The 18,468-nt window shown below is 43.0% G+C and overlaps 1 protein-coding gene across 4 annotated transcripts in view; it reads right to left on the minus strand.

Moving 5' to 3' along the window:
* The window catches only part of tenm2a (teneurin transmembrane protein 2a), a 197,783-nt gene that overhangs the window by 146,378 nt on the left and 32,937 nt on the right, over window positions 1-18,468 (minus strand). For all 4 annotated transcript variants that reach the window (XM_047334499.1, XM_047334498.1, XM_047334501.1 and 1 more), the window contains exon 2: window positions 2,769-3,125. In XM_047334499.1, coding sequence (XP_047190455.1) covers window positions 2,769-2,994 — 226 coding nt within the window. In that variant the 5' untranslated portion in view covers window positions 2,995-3,125. The remainder of the gene's footprint in view (window positions 1-2,768; window positions 3,126-18,468) is intronic.

The following is an 18,468-nucleotide window of genomic DNA, read 5'->3' on the forward strand; positions in this document are numbered from 1 at the left end:
ATTATAAACCTGTTTTATAACTGCGAAGATCATTTTGATAATTGAAGAAAAGTGAACTTATCCTGAGGACATTCAGTACACACCTAATAATTTGCACTGCATAACTCAGAGCAAGTGACTCTTCAGAATGACAAAATCAGCCCAAAATGAGTGATGTACAAATATGTGCATTGTGCATGTACAATGCACTGCAAGTAACAGGAACAGTGGTAAACTTCTAAAAAAAAACAAACTGTGGGTTTTGGACCATTGCTCCATTTTCTACACGTGAGCCGGGAAGCTGATATAGAAATTACTCTGAATGATTTATGTCACTGTATGTGCATGTTAAAGTGCACACGACAGGCGCTCCAGTCTTATGCTCATTACTCACACCTTTTTGTCTCACACATAAATATAATGACAGTTGAAAAGGCAAGTCAATATACATTAGCACACCACAGAACTGTAAATTGGCTGTCACACTTTACCGTTCAAGCAAAGGACAGTCCGGGAATAGCGCCTGGCGGCCTCAAAAACTTCCCGGCAACAATCAGAAAGCCCACGATGGCCCGCCCAGCCAAAAGAACTACATCATTATAATTTCATCAAAGATAATCACATGCTCCGGCATAGCCCCACGAGCACATGATTTATTAATGCAGCAGGCCAGTTAAGATATCAAACCTATTTTTCTCATTTTTTCCTTTATTCATTTTCAGTAAAAAATCAAGATCATTATCTGGATTCAGTTTCATGTATGTCCCATTTTAGTAGAAAATAGCTTTTGTACCATCTTGCTTCTAAACTCCAAGCTGTTCAAAAGAAGAAAAAATTGTTTCCATCCCTCACCCTCGTGTACTAGTCATAAAAATATGAAGATGAAGAAAAAACTTCTTGTTGCTTCTCTCACGCCGTCTTTCTCACATACTCCCTTTCTTCCTGCCTCCTTCCAGCACTACTCCTCCTCCCGTGGTGTCACAGTCCATATGGTACTGCAACACTGTTGGTCTCCTGTGGCCACACTTCCCACGATGCATCTGTGGGTCCGGGATTTTTCGAGGGAACCGATAGGCTGAGAGGAACCGTGGTATCGACCAGCTATCGCCTGGTGTGAGGTCAGTTCAGTGCAGCAGTCGAGTGTGTCCGAACATCACACACCAGTGACTTCCAGCCTTTCATCAGGGCCCGGCAGTCCTCTATTTTCTATCGTTAGCTTTGCCTCTGTAGTATGTTCTTCTATTGTATTCTTTTATGTAAAAAAACATAGCTCCCCAGTTCCATTACTCATATTTGTCTTTAAGCTACTGTCAGATTGATCCATCTCTCTTATTTCTCGAAGCGACCCAGTCAGACGTGAAACCTTGAGGGTAGGTCTACCTTTTTTTTTAAGCCGTAATCAAGATAATCAATTTTAGAAATATCATCAAGGACTCTCAAATGTATGTATATATATACATATATATATATATAAATACTTATTTCAGAGGGTGATTTTAGCGTTATTCTACCATCTCCTGCAATGTTGTGTTGTATTGCCCTGGGATCGCTTCCCCTCCTGTCTGTGTCCATGCAGAAAAAAACAGAGCTTAGCACAGATCAATCCCATTGAGTCTGACTCCTTTCACCAGCCAGGATCAATACAGACTGTTTCATGTCCCTCCGCAATACACACACACACACACACAGTTTAAAGACATGCCTATGAGAACAGGTCCACCCCTTTGGAGATGACCTATAGGCCTATCGGCAAACTTGCTCACCGGGGGATACAGAAGTTCATTATGACAGGCTTGGCAGTGCTAAAGGTCTGCATAGGTTCTCTGCTGCAAAGTGCCACATTTACAACAGCTTGCCACGGCGGCATCAAGAGGAAACACACAGTGGCTAAAAGTAGTATACAGCTGGAGAACCTTTACATGTGCAACAATGTGCCTGTTAAATGTCTGACAGCAGATGTTAGGACTGGAGGGGTTCTAAAAGTATTTGGCAATGCTTGGCTCAACCATATGTGCTGGGCTCCAAGAGCTGAAATAATTGGTAACATTTTGACAGTAAATTGCTTCACCCTTGAGTTTCTAGTTTTGCCTTATAGCTGCAATTGGCAACCTCCAGTTTCTGTTACAGTGACAGAACCAATACGACATCTCACAAACTCCCTTTAAAGAAACCTGTATAAACACAACTTCTATGCCAAATAATAATGCCCCGCAAGTTTACTTAGAAAGTAGATTTACCAAATTAAAGAATAGTATATAGGTTTGAAAATGTTGGGAAACATTCTTATTTGCTTCCAGGTTAATGTTAACATTTTTACTGTACCAGCAACCAGTTAGCTTAGCAGAAAAACAGAAACAGTGAGAAACCACTAGACCGGCACAAGCAGAAGCACCTGCACACCTCTTTAGTTCTTCATATAAGTTATATTGCATTTCTTTAATTAATACAAAAAAATGTAGAAAAACCACCCTGTAAAACTAAAACAAATAGTTTTTTCTATAATTGTTTTTTGTGTGGATTTTAAATTACCTTTAGACATTTTTGTAGCATATTCAGTTTAACCTTAATACAGAGCCGGGTCATCGGATTCCCTCTGCTTCCCATCAAGCTCGGCTAACTGGCTGTATCTACATAGTTACCATGCAGAGTTTTGCTTGTCAATATTCGAATAAAACACGTCATAACATATTTTAGATTTTCCTAGTGTCTCCAGTCCAGCACAGTATGAATTGAGCCCAGCACTACCGCGTAATCACGTATTTGAGTGCTAATTTGCTACACAAACCCACCTTGCCTGGAATACTCGTCCGCCTCATGGTGAACCAGGTCCGTGACGCAGCCGCCATAGTGCAGCCTCTGCTCGTGGTCGAAGGCCTTGAGCGTCTCGCTGGAGCTGTAGGATTTCTGGGTTGGCACACGACACTCGTCTGTATCCAGCGAGGAGGTGTTGTACTGGGAGTCTTTGGAGCAGCGACCTCTGGTCAGAGAGCGATTGCGGCGATCCTTCAGATCCATGCTGGCGGAGAGGGTAGGGATGCAGGGAGGAGAGATGGAAGCGGAGGAGGAGGAGGAGGTGGTGGTGGTGGTGGGGGAGATGGAAGGGCCTCCTAGTGGGCCTCCGTAATGTCAATCTCCACTTCAGTCACCTGGAAAACAGAGACAGGGAGAGGGAGAGAGATGGAGAGCGGAAAAGACAGCGAAAGGTTGGTATAAAATTAATGGAAGCACTGCTGTGACTCACTCTTGCTTTGCACTCCCTGGAGAATTTAGAGGGAAAGTTAGGTAAGAAGGAGCGAGCGAGAATGGACATTTGAGCGGGCAAATATGCAACACATCAAGGTATTGATGTAGGATAAGTAAGCCTATTGTGGGGAGAAACAGAGCTGCCAGCGCTGTGGTCCACAGAGACACTCACAGCCATTGACCGGGCTGATGAAAAATGGTCAGCCAGCATTTAAATCTATGAAATTAGAACAAAGCGTGACTCAAACATTGTGCGGTCATCCTAAACTGATGTCAGCGGCGCGCGAATACAGGCACACAAAAGGAAAACAATGATGACAAGAGGGGGGAAAGAGAATACAGACAGAAAAGTGGGTGGAAAGCCGAGACACTAGACAGACGATGTGCACAGAGACACGGAAAATCTAGACCGGAAAAAAAAAGGTATAAGGCGAGAAAGAAAGAAAAAAAAGCATGCAACAGGAAGGATGGAAGAAGAGGAGAAATGACTTGAGGGCATTGCTAGTCTCTCCCTCATTATCAGAGTGAGAATGAATCCTGCTCCCTTAGAGGCTGTAAGGGATAATCAAACACACCCAGACACACACACACACACACACACACACACACGCACACGCACACGCACACACGCACACACGCACACAAATGCACATATACAGTATGGAGGTACCTGTGCTGAGATAACAGTGTTAACTGGGCGTGACACAGCTTGTACTACAACCTGTCGCACATCAAAACACCGCTTACTCTCGTGCTCACGCCTGATCCGTCCACTGTTGTCCAACACAACCGGACCACTTTTAATCTATTCAAATCGTACACACGCGGATGCAGATTAAACATGATTATGATGCTAATACAGCATGATACTTGTGCAGTGGCCTTGAGCAATGCATTGCATTAGCAGCAAAAGATCAAAGTACAACAATACAACAACCAGCGGTAATTGACAGGAGCGCTCCCAGCAGCTGCCTGATATTTATGATAATAAATGGGTCATCCATGTTTCTGTTGCTCGAGGCTGTGGGGAAAGTCTGGTCCACCCACTGCATTACAGCGTAGCATTGCATTTCCATCAAAATATCTTTCCGTCTGGACAGCCTTTATCGGTATCGGGGCGGGCTCTGGGTTTTCTAAAGAACATCCGTCATTTGATTCAGAGCATGGGATGTAACTAATTGCATGCTGGGACGGCGGAAGAATGAGAAGGGTGAAAAAAGGAGAGAGAAGGATACAGAATGTGAGTCAATCTATTCAATGGGAGCTCATTTTAAAATGCTTCTCAAAGTAGTATTGAGAAGTGCCCTGCTATGCCCATTGATTAACAGTAGGTATTAAGTCTCATAAAGAGCTCATTATGCTCCAGCATCCATCACATGGGCTATTAGGAGTTCAACCATAATGTGTTTGTACCTTGAGTGGAGGGTGGGTAGCAAGAGAGGGAAACTGGCCTGGGAAATATGGAGACCTTCTGACTGGCATTGCTCAGACAACGGGCAAACACGTCTTTGTGAGTGCTTGCAGTACGACAGAGCTTGGAGTTACTGTCATGAAGTGATGCTTCAAAAGTTTGGGGCATGCACTTATTGGCGTTAGATGAGAGGACGGATGCCACTCTCAAATGTTCCACAGGTGATTAAAGACCAGAATCAAGGGTCAAAATTAATAAGCTGCATCTTGAAATGTAAAATACGGAGGATGTGATTTTTGGGGGAAGGTAAGTGCTGCACTTTTTTTCTTGACGGACAGCGCTTGATCCTGCTCAGTACCTACAGTGCAGCATCTGTAGCGTTGGTTGCCTGGCAACTTCTATGTAACAACAAATCCAGAAAGATCACAATGCCTGGCAGCGATAAAACCTCAAACACAATCGCACCGAGGTTTGTAAGAACAGAAGGAAGCCCACCTCGTGGCACAACTCACTCAACAATATGCCGTGTGGATGCCGCCATATGTCGAGGTAAGGATGGCAAATTTGTACAACAGATATGAAGTTGCTTATTTGACGGTTTTGCAACGTTCAATGAGCATCGTTTCCCATGGGGAAATTCATTTCAGATGGCAGAATCATTGTGAAGGTCCCAAACGTTTCTAATAACTAATCCTTTTTTTTTTTTAGATTGATGCACAGTTGAAAGACATGTTGGATGAGAAATTCTTTTGTCAAACACAGGCTGGGTGGAGCAGCTTTTTGCCCCCCCAAAAAGAAGTTACAGAATGCAACTTTATAACCTAGAGCATCCTGCTTGTGGTCTTTATGCTTTGCTAGGTTAATTAGATGCCTGTCAAAAAAAGCACATTTCCCCAAATGGGGTGTCAAACCGTGCAAGTCAGTGGTTGTCGTTGGGGGTTACTGCAATGCATATAAGTCCATGCAAATTCCTTCAACAGACAGGTGTATATAAAGTCACACTAGAAAGACAGGAGCAGTCCGCAGCTGTAATGTTGTCGAGTAAGAGAAAGGACACAGAATGGGAGATAGATGGATTAAGTGGAGAAAGCCAAGGGGGTCAATCACAATATCTGGAATGCATATCAATCACATTCCACCCACGCAGGCGCTTTTTCCTCAAGGTCGCTGAATCGCACAACCTTTGTTCACATAAACACGCGCCAAACTTTTTCGTGTTAATTACTCCGGTGACAGCGGCCCAGCCTCCCCTGATCATTGCACTGGGGCAGATTATCTCATTTATCAGAAGTGGAATGAGTTGTTGTGATTCTGACTGGTCGCATGTCACAGTTTCAAGGTATACGCGACCAGCCGGGCACAGCGATCCATGCCTGTGGATGCGGACAGCCTGCGAGTAACTACGGTGCCTTGACAAAGGCGAGAAAAGAGCGTCACGGTATGGACGAAGGGGAAAAGAGACGTGTGTGTGTGTGACCGTGAAGTGACCATGAAATCCGGGCAGAATGAGAAATGTAATTGGAAGACAACCGGGAGGGCGGATAATTCATTTTCAAAATTGTAGAGGTGAAGTTTGGGACAGATAATGGCCGTTTTCTCTGCAAATAAGCGCTTGGTAGGAAAATGATGGAGAGTGACACAATGTAAATCCACTGTAACTAGAAATCACACCCAGTTAATGGGAAGTTAATGACATCAATGGATTAGCAAGCATCAAACGAGATAGTTTCCCAATTCAGCTTGGTCGACCTCTGTTGGAAGAGAAGACAAATGCCAAAAGAAAAGGAGGCAGACAGATGAAGTTATGCTTTACCAATCTAAATCTTATCTTTAAACACCTGCTATAGAAGTGTTTCTTATCGGCTGGAAAAATAAGCATTCCAGCATTCATCTTGTACAAAATAAATCTGTAAACAACCCTGTTTTTCCTCCTAAATGCTGGGATTCTTACTAGAAAACTAATTCACCTTTGAATCGAAAAATCATGTAATAACAAGTAAAAAAATCTATATTGTTAAAAACAACAAGCCACTACATAAGAAAGCCAGCAGTGAGCCAGCACTGTTTCAACAGGGGGTGCATTAGTGCCTTAATGCTTCAAAACTGTATTTTCTGTTTTGCTGCTCCTGTCCCAAATCTGCCCGAAGATAAAATGCTGCAGAGACGAGCGGCGCTGGGAGCGCGTTGATCAAAATCGACCCGGCTCGGCGCCGCATATTCTTTCACTGCATTCGTAATGGTTAACATGTACATTGGCTGGATCCCCCCGGAGAAAATTAGCGGCAAAGATTCCGTCCAGCCACCGCTCTCATTAATCAAACAAATAAGCATGGAGGCAGTGGGTGGGAGGGCTAGTATAGATGCTGTGTCGTACCATTGCACTGTGGGAGACTTCCTGTCCAGATGACTCCTACCGCAGCCAACTAGGAGGAGGCTCAAGCGGGGCACGTTGACTCTCACTGTGCAAGAGCTGCAAACTGTCCAGACATTTACGGGCTTATTCTTACACTCTCTGAAACTTCATGGTTTATAGTTTTTTTATGCATAATGTCACTATAGTTTTGTGTTGCAATGTACTTTTTGTGCTGCATCTAAAAAAAACACTGACTTGTTGTTGTTGACTTGTTTGCACATTTTTCTCTCAAATGTTGCCAATACACAAGCAGAGAATTGTGAAAAAACAAATGTCTGTAATAAACAAAGAAAGAACAATAAAAAATACTAAAAATATTTAGTTCATTAGCAAAAAAAAGTAGCAAATCCCCACAACTGAGAAGCTGGAACCTGAGGGGGGGGGGGGGGAAGTAAAAATGAATCACCTATCAAAATATGCAATTATTATTTTTCTGTGAGTCCTCTAATTGAATAATCAATTAGATTCATATACTCTCTTTTTTTTCTGAATTCACAAACTGAGGTTGAACGAATACACAGATTCACTGAGGTCCAACAACGATAATCATTCTGCTGGCGGCTTCTCATTTTGAGTGGGTGGTGAGCGTCGCCTTCGCCGGTGAAAATGACAAATGTCACGGCGGTACATCATTTCCATCGCCACTAATTAATGTTTATTCTGTCAGTAACTTGATTACAGGCCTAAATTAAACGTGGCTGCCGCGGGGCGACCTGAAAGCCGAACGGTCAGGATGCGTACGCCTCGATAAGCAGGTCCCCTGTCCAGAACATTGACTGCGTGTCTCTGGCCGAGGCGCTCTCACCCTGTTTCCTGTCTCTGCTTCGAACAAAATAAAGGCTAAATGCCAGAAGAATAGATATGAAACTTGGCTGTTCTCTGTTTGTGTGCCCTCTGCACACCGCTGTCAGTACGTCTCAAAGATGGTTTGTGATGGAAGAATCTCCAGCCTGTAACACCAGTGGAGATCCAACAGCGTTTCTTCAGTTCCATCAAAGTCAACAGAGGCCTTTTCTTTCTAGTAGATCACACCATGCCACTTCCATTCATCAATTATAAAAGGCCTTTCAACTTTATATTTTTTGATGTATGACCTTCAATATTTGGATCAAGAAGCTCAATACAAATGCAATACACACATGTCATCGGCATTTAAGTTACGTAAATATATATATCGGCTTGGACTTGACCGATGCCTTAAACATAACATCCCACCACTGCCTGTATAAATCACTACTGCTCTTTGTAGATCTGATAAATGTGAATACAGAGTTGGATACTTGATATTGATATTATTAGATATAGATACTGAAGCTTTTATGTATTTTTATAGATTTTGTCACCTTTTTTTAAAACTGTTCCACGCATTTCAAGCTAAAAACAGAAAAACTTATTCATTTCACTTCGGCTACTATTTTACTTACTCATAAAATGATCATCTTATCTCATCTCATCTCTGGATTAGAAGAGTCTCTAAAGCAGTCAGTACCTGGCTCATTTAATTCAATTGTAACCAAACATAAAATCAACAATCAGCCAACCAGACTGGCAGCTAAAAGCCTGACAAATCACAGCAGGAAGCCTTTCCTTCAGAAACAATCATCCACTCTTCCAGCACTCTTTGTCGACAGGAGATGTATTTGTTCATTTGTTGCCTTTTTCATTCCTCTCATTCCATTTTTTTTAATTTAAAAAGAATGTGAATTGCAAAAGATGGACTTTTAAAAAAAATACAAGGCCCTGTTATCTCAAAAGACAAAATTGTGGCTATAAAGAAATGGGCTCCAATTTTCTGCTGTTTTTGTGCTGCTGCTCAAATTAAGTTGTTTACACAGTTTGTTCACAAAGACAAAGAGATGAAGACACGGAGAAACAAAGGAGCAGACGGGGTAGAGAGCAGAGTACAGAGAGGTTGTGTGGAAATAAAGGAGGAAAAACTAATCCTTGTATGAGACTTGTACTCAATTACACATCACAAAAACTAATTCTGTGTATTTGATTTCAGGGGAAGTGCCCTATACTTGAAGTCCTAATACAGTTAAGATTCAAATGTTAAACATACAGTTAGTCAAAGCTTCAAATTTCACTTTCAGATTTCCCTTGAGAGCATCTTATAATTGACATCGTATCTTAACGTGAGAATCCTTATCTTTAATTTGTTCCTTTTCAATGTTTTTCTTCTGAGGGCGCATACAGGACCAACGTAAACCGTTTAGCAATATAAAAAGCAACACTTATCCCATTATGTACAGTATACGTTCTTGAGTATACTTAATTTAACTGTATGGATAACAAGTTAAGCTGTATTGGAAATTGTGTGTGTGTGTGTGTGTGTGTGTGTGTGTGTGTGTGTGTGTGTGAGAGAGAAAAGGAGAGCTTCATTTTCAAGGCTGGGGATCCTGATTATTGCCTCTGTGCGCCAGTATACAAAATTATATTTACATGCATTAGCACATTCAGATATTCCTGTTTCCACATCTGTACCACACCATGACCTCTACCATTCTGTGTCTAACACACACACACACACACACCTCGAATGAGCTCTGACCGAGAGGCTCCTCACCATGAAGAGTCATTAATCATGTCTTCGATCTTCAGTGGCATTGAAAGTGCCCGCACACGCACGCACACAGGCGCACACGCACACGCACGCACACACGCACACACACACACACACACACACACACACACACACACACACACACACACACACACACACACACACACACACACACACACACACACACACACACACACACACACACACACACAAACATGACTGGAGCTGCTTGCATGGCTCCAGTTCAACTGGAAACTGCAGTCCATTTTGAATCCAAGATGATCTGTGAGCCAACAGCTGAGGGGCGTGCAGGACAAGAAACATTTCATCAGTCTCTCTCCCGCACACCTCGCCCCATTACCTCCAACACCTCTTTGAGCCAAACGGGGGGAAAAATAAACTGCTTATCCGCTAGTATTTGCTAGCATGTTTTTTTTGTTTGTTGCTGTTGTCATTGATACTTGATATTGAGTAAATTTCATACAGTAAATAGCACATAGCAACAAGGGTACAAAAATACTACTGTTGCTGAAATTCATGTAGATATCAAATTTATACGATCTTCTTCACGAGGTCGGTGTTGGATTATTTCCTTCTCTGCATTTTAATGTAATACAACTTTGCTTGTGAATGCAGAGATGTTGCGCAGCAAACTCATATTTCAGATTTTGGAGCCCCCTCATTAGCAAGAGAGCGCACACATAAGTCATTGGTAGACTTCACAAATTAGGGCCGTCTTTCATCTGCACTGCCAAGCAACAAATAAGGTCACCCACAAAAATAAAACAAGATACATTCCCCGTGATTGAACCTGCGTCTATTGGCTTTTTAAATCTCTGCAAGTTGACTTTCAAACTGTATCCTGAAACAGAACGGAATAACTGAATGTGTGCAAATATTGCAAATATTTGATTTTTAGTGGACTAATGGTCTTGTTTCTCTAAGGCTTTCGAGTTAATGCCGAGTTCTCATTCTGTGCAACATTTGCTGAGTATAACATTTGAATTGGGGAACATCCCCTGTGATCAGCCAGCCTGGATGCAATAATAATGAAGTATTGTTAAGGTCATACAAGAGCATGGGATTAAAGCTACATATCCCAAGGTCTGCACATGTGACTCAGAGTTGTGGTCCCTTCGGGGGACGAGGATGAACGTTTCCACACTGATTGGGAACTGTGAAGCCACCTCATCCACCTTCCATTTTCTCCTCTCATCCTCTAATTTGTCGGGGTGGAAATGAAGAGGGGTGGGCAATCCGCCCCTCTCGCTTCCTCACTCTCGGTGCCTATGTAATCTCTACACTGGGCTGCAGCGTGCCACAGAGCCTCTGTTTATTAGACTAATCCTTAAATCCACATTCTGCAGGCCTCGCAAACGCCTCACAAAGCTCTAATCTGACTCAAAACAAAGGGATTAGAGACGACAAGGTCCCTCTCGCTGTCTCTCCGTGTCTGCCAGAGTGGGTTCGGGGTGATGCACACATGTGCTGAGAAACACACGAGTACTGTTGCATGGCTCTCGCCTGTCACACCCATATTTGTCAAAGACTGATTGCCGCATGCAAACCCTCACGCACACAAACACACATGCTTCCTGTGAACACAAGCTGGCTGTGACAATACAGGCAGTTAGAGCCAAGGTGCAAACAAACTGGGTAATTACACATAGGTCAAAAACTCAAGGGAGAAATGACGGACAAGATTAGAATGTGCTGTGGGAATGAGACAGAGCGACAGCGGGGATGATATAACCGGAATGGCTAAACAAACCTGGCTTGTATTATGGACTTGCACTGTTGCAAAACCAAACAGAGGAGTAGAATTTTTTACACACAAGCAGCGGATGCCAAGAGTCCACTTTGGGGCCTGCAGGCTCGTTCCAGTATACACAGAAAATAAAGCACCAACAAATCAATATTTGTCTCTCCACAAAACTCGGCACCCTTTTTGACAGATGCCACAACTGTGACAGCCCGCACTTTCAAACCGCTCATTCTCTCTTCGCACAATTTCATTCTCTATCTCCACGGTGTGGCAAATTAAACAACAGCAAAAATTGGTGCTGAAATAACATTTGCACAGTTCTTAATGCTAATTTTACACTGTAATCGATAAGTAACTCTGTGTCCGTTTTGCAAATGTAGCATGTAATGCTACTGTCAAATGGGTTCAGGTATACCTACCCTACCCTTACCCATTGCCACAAAAATCTGGCGTTGTCTAATCGGCCACAATAATGATATAGAGATGAGGAGAGCATGCACAAGGGTGGAATGGAGGTGGAAGCTGGATAAATTGCAGGTCTCATTTCAAATTATGGAGGATCCCTCGGGTAAATACCATTTAACTGTCAAAAATGCCAGGGCACGATACTTCTCTGAACTTACTGACAAAACTGTCACAATCCCAGGATACTTTTTAGTGTGTTAAACCCTGTCACCACCTCACACTTAGAAGCGTCTGCCTCCAAACGTGAGGATTTGCTAAATTCCTTCAGAGACAAAAACCTTAACTGCCACAGGGCTTGTATTATTCCACCTTTAACCACTTCAACCATCTCCTCCGAGGACACTGCAGTGCTATATTCCCTATGAGAACCTGTTCTCTCTACATTTTCCCAACTAAACTTCCCAAAGCAATTATTGGCACCATTGGCCTAAGCATTCATCAATAGATCCCAGGAAACCAGACATGATCCTCAGTCTTTCAAACATGCAGTTGTCCAGCTATTCAAATAACAGAGTCTGGATCCTTGAGTTCCCTCCAAATTCGACTTTCTTTCTAAAATCCTTGGAAAAAGTAGTTTTTAACCAACGGCTGTTCCATCTGGCTCAAAACAGGAGTTGTTTTTTTTAAATTCCCGTCTGGTTTCAGAGCCCTTCACAGCACTGAATCTGCTCTAATTAAGATTAGTGATGATTTAATCCTCATATACTGGTTTTTAAAAAATAATGGGAGGAGTGTCAGCATCTGCCCTTAACAGGATTTCTTCATATTTATCCAACAGATCCTTTAGTCTCTCTATTTGCAACTCATCTTCTGCATCAGCGCCCCCATCTCATGTGGTGTCCCTCAAGGTTCCATACTTGGCTCCATTCCTTTCTCCATCACTTTGCTTCCTCTACAGGCCACGTTAATAAATAGCAGAATATTCCTTTCCCCTGTTTTTTGGGGAAAGGATATGTTTTAAAAAAAATTTTGGATGTTTTATCTGAACACTAGGTTTTAATGTGGCCTAACTGAACCAGCTCAGTTACTTTATCATGAAGTCGCTGTAGGTGTTAACGATATTGTTATCATTAGCGTCATCATCATCACCCTGATTTTTCATTTCTTCTGTTTGTTTCCTTCTTATTTTGTTTTACTTCACACCTGACACCTGCCAGCATAACATGTCCCCCTGCACTTTCTGAAAAAAGTCCAAATACATCCTCTGAAATACCCCTCCCCTCGTGTCACAGTAGCGTTGTTTAACCTGTGGAGGTAAAACACCAAGTTTAGGACTGCAGTAATGCAGTTTGATTACCTCCATAAATTTGCAGCATATAGCTAAGTCAGCTTCGGCCGTTTTCCTTTACCATAACACAAGTGTCAAGGCCAGGATATCATACCACACTGTGGTATCACATTCTAGGGTTATGCAGCACATCTATGCGGTGCTGCGCATCTGACAAGAGAGTAAGTGCAGGTGAAGGTCATGTGCGATATAAAAACGAGTGGCAGTCTGCAGATGGATAATGTCAGCGGAAGGGTCAGAGTCATGCCACCGGTTCTTTTATTCAGTGAGGGAATTCCTGCTTGTCCTCACTCGGCAGAATTGCACCGATGCTGCTGCTGTGAGTGTGTATGTGTATATTCCATGTGCGAGTGTGTGGACTCTTTCACCTATGCCCTAGGAACTTGCCGCAGCACAGAGTCAGGGCAAACTTTGCCGTGGTGCTGCCAGTGAGTTATTAAAACAATCGAGTGCTGACAAGCCCTGCATTCTGTCGCCGAGGGAAAGGGCTAGGGCTTAATAACTCAGTGTCACGCCTTGACATTCTTACCATCTGTCTGGGTAAAATATTCAAATGTGCAATAAATGTCACTGGGGACAGACGGTGACACTGTCTAATTAACACTATGACAGAGGTGACACATTGAGGGCTTTGGCTGGCTTTTACTGTACAACATGTATCACATATGTGTGTCCGTGTGTGTGTGTGTGTGTTGTGTGTATATGCGCGTGCGCATTTGTGTGAAAGCCATAACTCTAGAGGTGAAATACTGAGGGACACTAAACGTTTTTTACTGCCATTCTGCCTCTTTAGAGGAAAGTCAGCTATTGTTTAACTAAACAGCAAAGTGTTGCACTAACACACACATCACAAAGTACAAATGGCAGCAGTTATAAGGCTGTGCAACCCTGAGAAGAGTATATAACTGCCAGGGAAGAGTCATTTCCTGAAATGTCGAATAGGGAGAAGAGAGAGGAGGAGACCAGATTTGCATACTGTATAAGGATGCATATATACACATATACATATATGTATACACACATATACTCACACACACACACATATATATATATATATATATATATATATATATATATATATATATATATATATATATATATATATATATATATATATATATACACACACATATATATATCTACACATATACATATATATATATATATATACATGACCGTTTTCGGTTAGCAGACGTACAATATATAAATGATTAAATACCAAAGCATGTCCTCCATTTATATGTATATATATATATATAATTTTATTGTTTTTAATCTAAGAACTCAACGTTAAACGTGGCATTTATCCGTGACGCATGCATACTTTAAGCAGTTTTTAACAGAAATAGAAAATAAGCAAGCCAAAAGCAATCAAGAGTTTGTTTAACAGAAGGATAAACAAGAGTATTTAGAATACTTGGCAACCTGTGGAGATTGGGGTTGTCTCCAGGATGTAGTGCTTCGTGTTTCGTGCTTAAATGCTTTCAAAAAGATTACGGACGCATGAGAGAGGGTGACAGCGGGGCCACGAGCTCCGCACACAGCTATACAACGGAGCAAAACGGAGATCCTTTACGTTATCATGAGAGGTGTTGAACATTTCCAGACATTTTGGTGGGACAAATAAAACTATGACTATATACACTGCCAGCAGACTTCAACTTAACACCAGCCCTGCTCTGTAATAGCGTACTGTGTGTGTGTGTGTGTTTGTGTGTGTGCGCACTGTGGGCTTTGGTCTTTTCATGGGATTTGTTGCCAATAAATAAAAGACTAATCCTTTAAAGCAACACCTTAAGTCACTAGTTATCACAGAAAGAAATGAATGTCTGAACTTCCAAACACACATCGGGTGTAAGAGATTGTCTCTTAGAGTTTGTGATCGTGCTTTCAAACATGATTTGGCTGCTGCCGAGTGAGGTAGTTATGGCATCAGTTTATTTTTAGTTAGAGATGCTAAGCCTTGTAAAGATACAATATTATTGCACTGTAATCCCCAACAAATGGCACAGGGACTTTCAGCCGTTCGTTAATTTTGCACAATTTCAAATGACTTAATAAGGAAATAAAAATTTTAATACTGTGTTTCTTAATATCTAAAATAACGTTGGAAAAAAACTTTTGTATAACACCCGCCAGAATATGTTTTAAGCACCGAACAAATACGCGGCTCTCCCACTCGCTCAGTGTTTCTCCCTCAGTCTGTGCGGCCCTTGCTTCCCTCTCTCCGTATTCTGTGAGAGGCTGTTGTATGAAGCACCTTTAATGGGTTTGTGAGGGATGTATTGGACTTCAGTAGGAGATTTGACACGCTCTGTGTGTGTGTGTGTGTGTGTGTGTGTGTGTGTGTGTGTGTGTGTGTGTGTGTTTGTGTGTGCGTGCGCGTCGATGAGTGTGTGCTTTTTGGATTGTCATGTAGGGTCCTATATTAACGGTGCTTTTCCACTCGTGTTACTGTGTGCACTCACACTCCAAAGCCATTAGATTCTATACAGAACCCCGAAGCTGAGATCTTTAAAGCTGAGAGCGGTGCAATCGACAGGCTGGTATCCTGCAGAGCACATTCTCTCTACTCTTGATCCGTGCCACAGTGCTGATCTCGACCGCGGCTACAGTTGCACTTTCACACGGGCACATATTGACTCTGTTACTTTATCTGTTCTCTCCAGCCCACACATGGGCACCCCTGTCTCTGGGTGCACGCATGGCAACGATATTTTGAGCTACCACCCATAAGTGCTTGCCCGCTTGGGTCTACATTGTTTGTGCCTGCCGTACCGTGAAGGCTTCTAATGCCGCCAACCCATCGTCTTGGAGTGGTGCTTGTGCCTTCGGGGCCAATAGAAGACAGCTACGGCCGCTCCAGCACCAATGACATAGCTGACTGGTCCCATTTAGCATGCTAGATTTAGCTTCATTAGAGAGGATCTGGCTGGGAAGGCACACAGAAGAAATGAAACGAGGAGTAAGAGTGGGAGACGGGAGAACGGCAGCAAAGCTTTATGCAGGGGCCACTTTGCCGTAGAGCCGGACCAAAAGCCAAAACCTTTCCATTAAAAAAAAATTCTTCAAAACCAGTCATTTCCACAAAGGGCTTCCCAATAGAGAGAAATGGATTAATGCGGCCGCTGAAGTCAAATTAAAAGCACATCGCACTTCACAATCACCCTGAAGCTTTGCACAGATTCTGATGCCACACCTTGGCACAAATTGAGTCACATCGTGCTGAAACATTTGTGAAAATGCCCTTTCATAATGAAGGAATCATATTTAAAAAAGAAAGGACTTCGAAAACTATTCATGCAATTTTATAGAGTCTTCCAAAAATGTATTCACCACAAGTGAGGAAATTCACACAATTAGATATATTTTGGGATGAGATATATTTAAATATATCACATATTCTTCATGCTACAAGTGTTCTGACTGATGATCCCTCAAAAACTGTGTCTGGAGTCCAGAAATGTCCCACTTTGGCAAGGCACGAACAAATGAGCTATCACATTCCAATTGGCGGGTCTGTTCCACTTCTATTATGAAAAATAACTCTGTGAAATTGAAAATAAGAATGAATGACTTGTCAAGATGGGTACTGTTTGCGGTGATCGGATGGACACAGCATGTGGCGATTAATGCCTGTTTTTATTTTTTTTGAGGGGTCATCGAGGACTGCTGGGAGCAGTGGGACTGAGGAATGAATGGGACAGGCTACAACAGGGTCATGCTGTACATCCGGAGAGGCACATGTTCCCCTTTAACCTTGTCCCCAGTCTCTGTGCACGCTTTCAAACATGCATGTAGACAAATACACACAAAGGCAAGTGCAGGTATATGCGCCTGTGTCGGTGTGCGTGGTCTCATGGAGCACATATCCCCCAGAAACAAAACACGCCCTGCAACAAAAGGTGCGGAGGTCATTACACTTAGCACTGGCCCCTTGCACTGGGGTCAATGTCACAAGAACGGCTGCTGATATAGGAGATTCCATGGTAACAGGAGGAGTTTTTTCGGGCAAATCAGAGAGGAGAAAAGGAGCCTTCAGGTTGTGCATGTCTCGCAGGACCCAGACCCCGGGTGAGTTATCCCTCACGGCGGCCTGTACCACAGTCAACCATAAGGACACAGTGATAAGAGATAAACATAGTGTGGGACAGAGTTGGTGGCGGGGACCCGGGAAAACACAACCCGCTCATTGCCATGGAAAATCAACAGAGTGATGAGAGGGTGAGTTGTTTTTTTCACAATGGCTTGACGGCAGCGTCCAACATCTTCATTCTGAGCGGTGAATGACAGCTTCTGCTGCCATTGAAACTACACTAGCAATCACATCTTTTTGAGCGGGCAACTGCAATTTCAATGCGTTTCATAAAGCACAGTTCAAGGGCAATAGTAGGAAAAAGTTTCTTGTCCCTACGCCTTCACTAGAACTACGGAAAAAAACCTGCTACGGCCTGCGAGGCCATAGCGACGCAGTAAAAAATGTAACCTTGTAGGAATCATATTAAAATATTTCGAAATCAGTGTCAGAAGACTTTTTTTTTAAGGTCCACCCTGAGATCTGAAGGCATTTTCAGAAGAGACACCCAGAGTTCTTTGCACCGATCAGCTGAAGGGATTGATTACAGCTCTGCAGGGAACTCCGGTAACCAAAGAACCCTTGTAGAACACTCCCTTTTCTCCGAGTAGTAACAGAACAAGCAGTAGCAGTAGTGGTGGTGGTATCAGATGTGGCATGGAGTGGTCAACATAATAAGGGTTGTGTTTTGGTGGCAGCGGCCACACCGGTCTTGTATAGTGCTATATTGATGAAGATGAGAGTGGAGTGTTTTCCCCCTCCTCCTTCACAGAGAGGCCTATATTGGATTTCACGCTGGCTGCCCATTCACCAGACATGGCGGACCATTCCTAACTAAGGGCCTGGAGGCAATACGGCTGCTTTATTTGTTTATAATGTTCAGGCTTCCCGCAAATGGCTTGCGCCGCAGTCCCGATGACTGTGCATAGTTACATTTGGGCAATTGACGGGGCTCGTTTCGACATGAGCGCCGCAGCTCAATTCATTTGAAATGGACTAAAAATCCAATAGAGTTGTCTAAGTGGGAGGAGGGAGAACGGGGTGGAGGAGAGAAACTGTGGATGTAGGGAAATGGAGAAATAAAGAGCAAAAGGTGGGTGTGGGGTGGATGAGTGTTGCTGATGCTGTAATTTGAAATGGATAACTCGCACTGATTTACCTCCGTAGCGAAAGCGGTCCACTGAAAGACGCGGAGAAGAAGCGTCTCCCATCTTCTCCCCCACTCAAATATGAATGGCCGATAAAATATAGATGACCTCCCACCGC

The sequence above is a fragment of the Scophthalmus maximus genome, chromosome 9, assembly GCF_022379125.1.
Source record: "Scophthalmus maximus strain ysfricsl-2021 chromosome 9, ASM2237912v1, whole genome shotgun sequence".
In the NCBI taxonomy this organism is placed as follows: Eukaryota; Metazoa; Chordata; class Actinopteri; order Pleuronectiformes; family Scophthalmidae; genus Scophthalmus; species Scophthalmus maximus.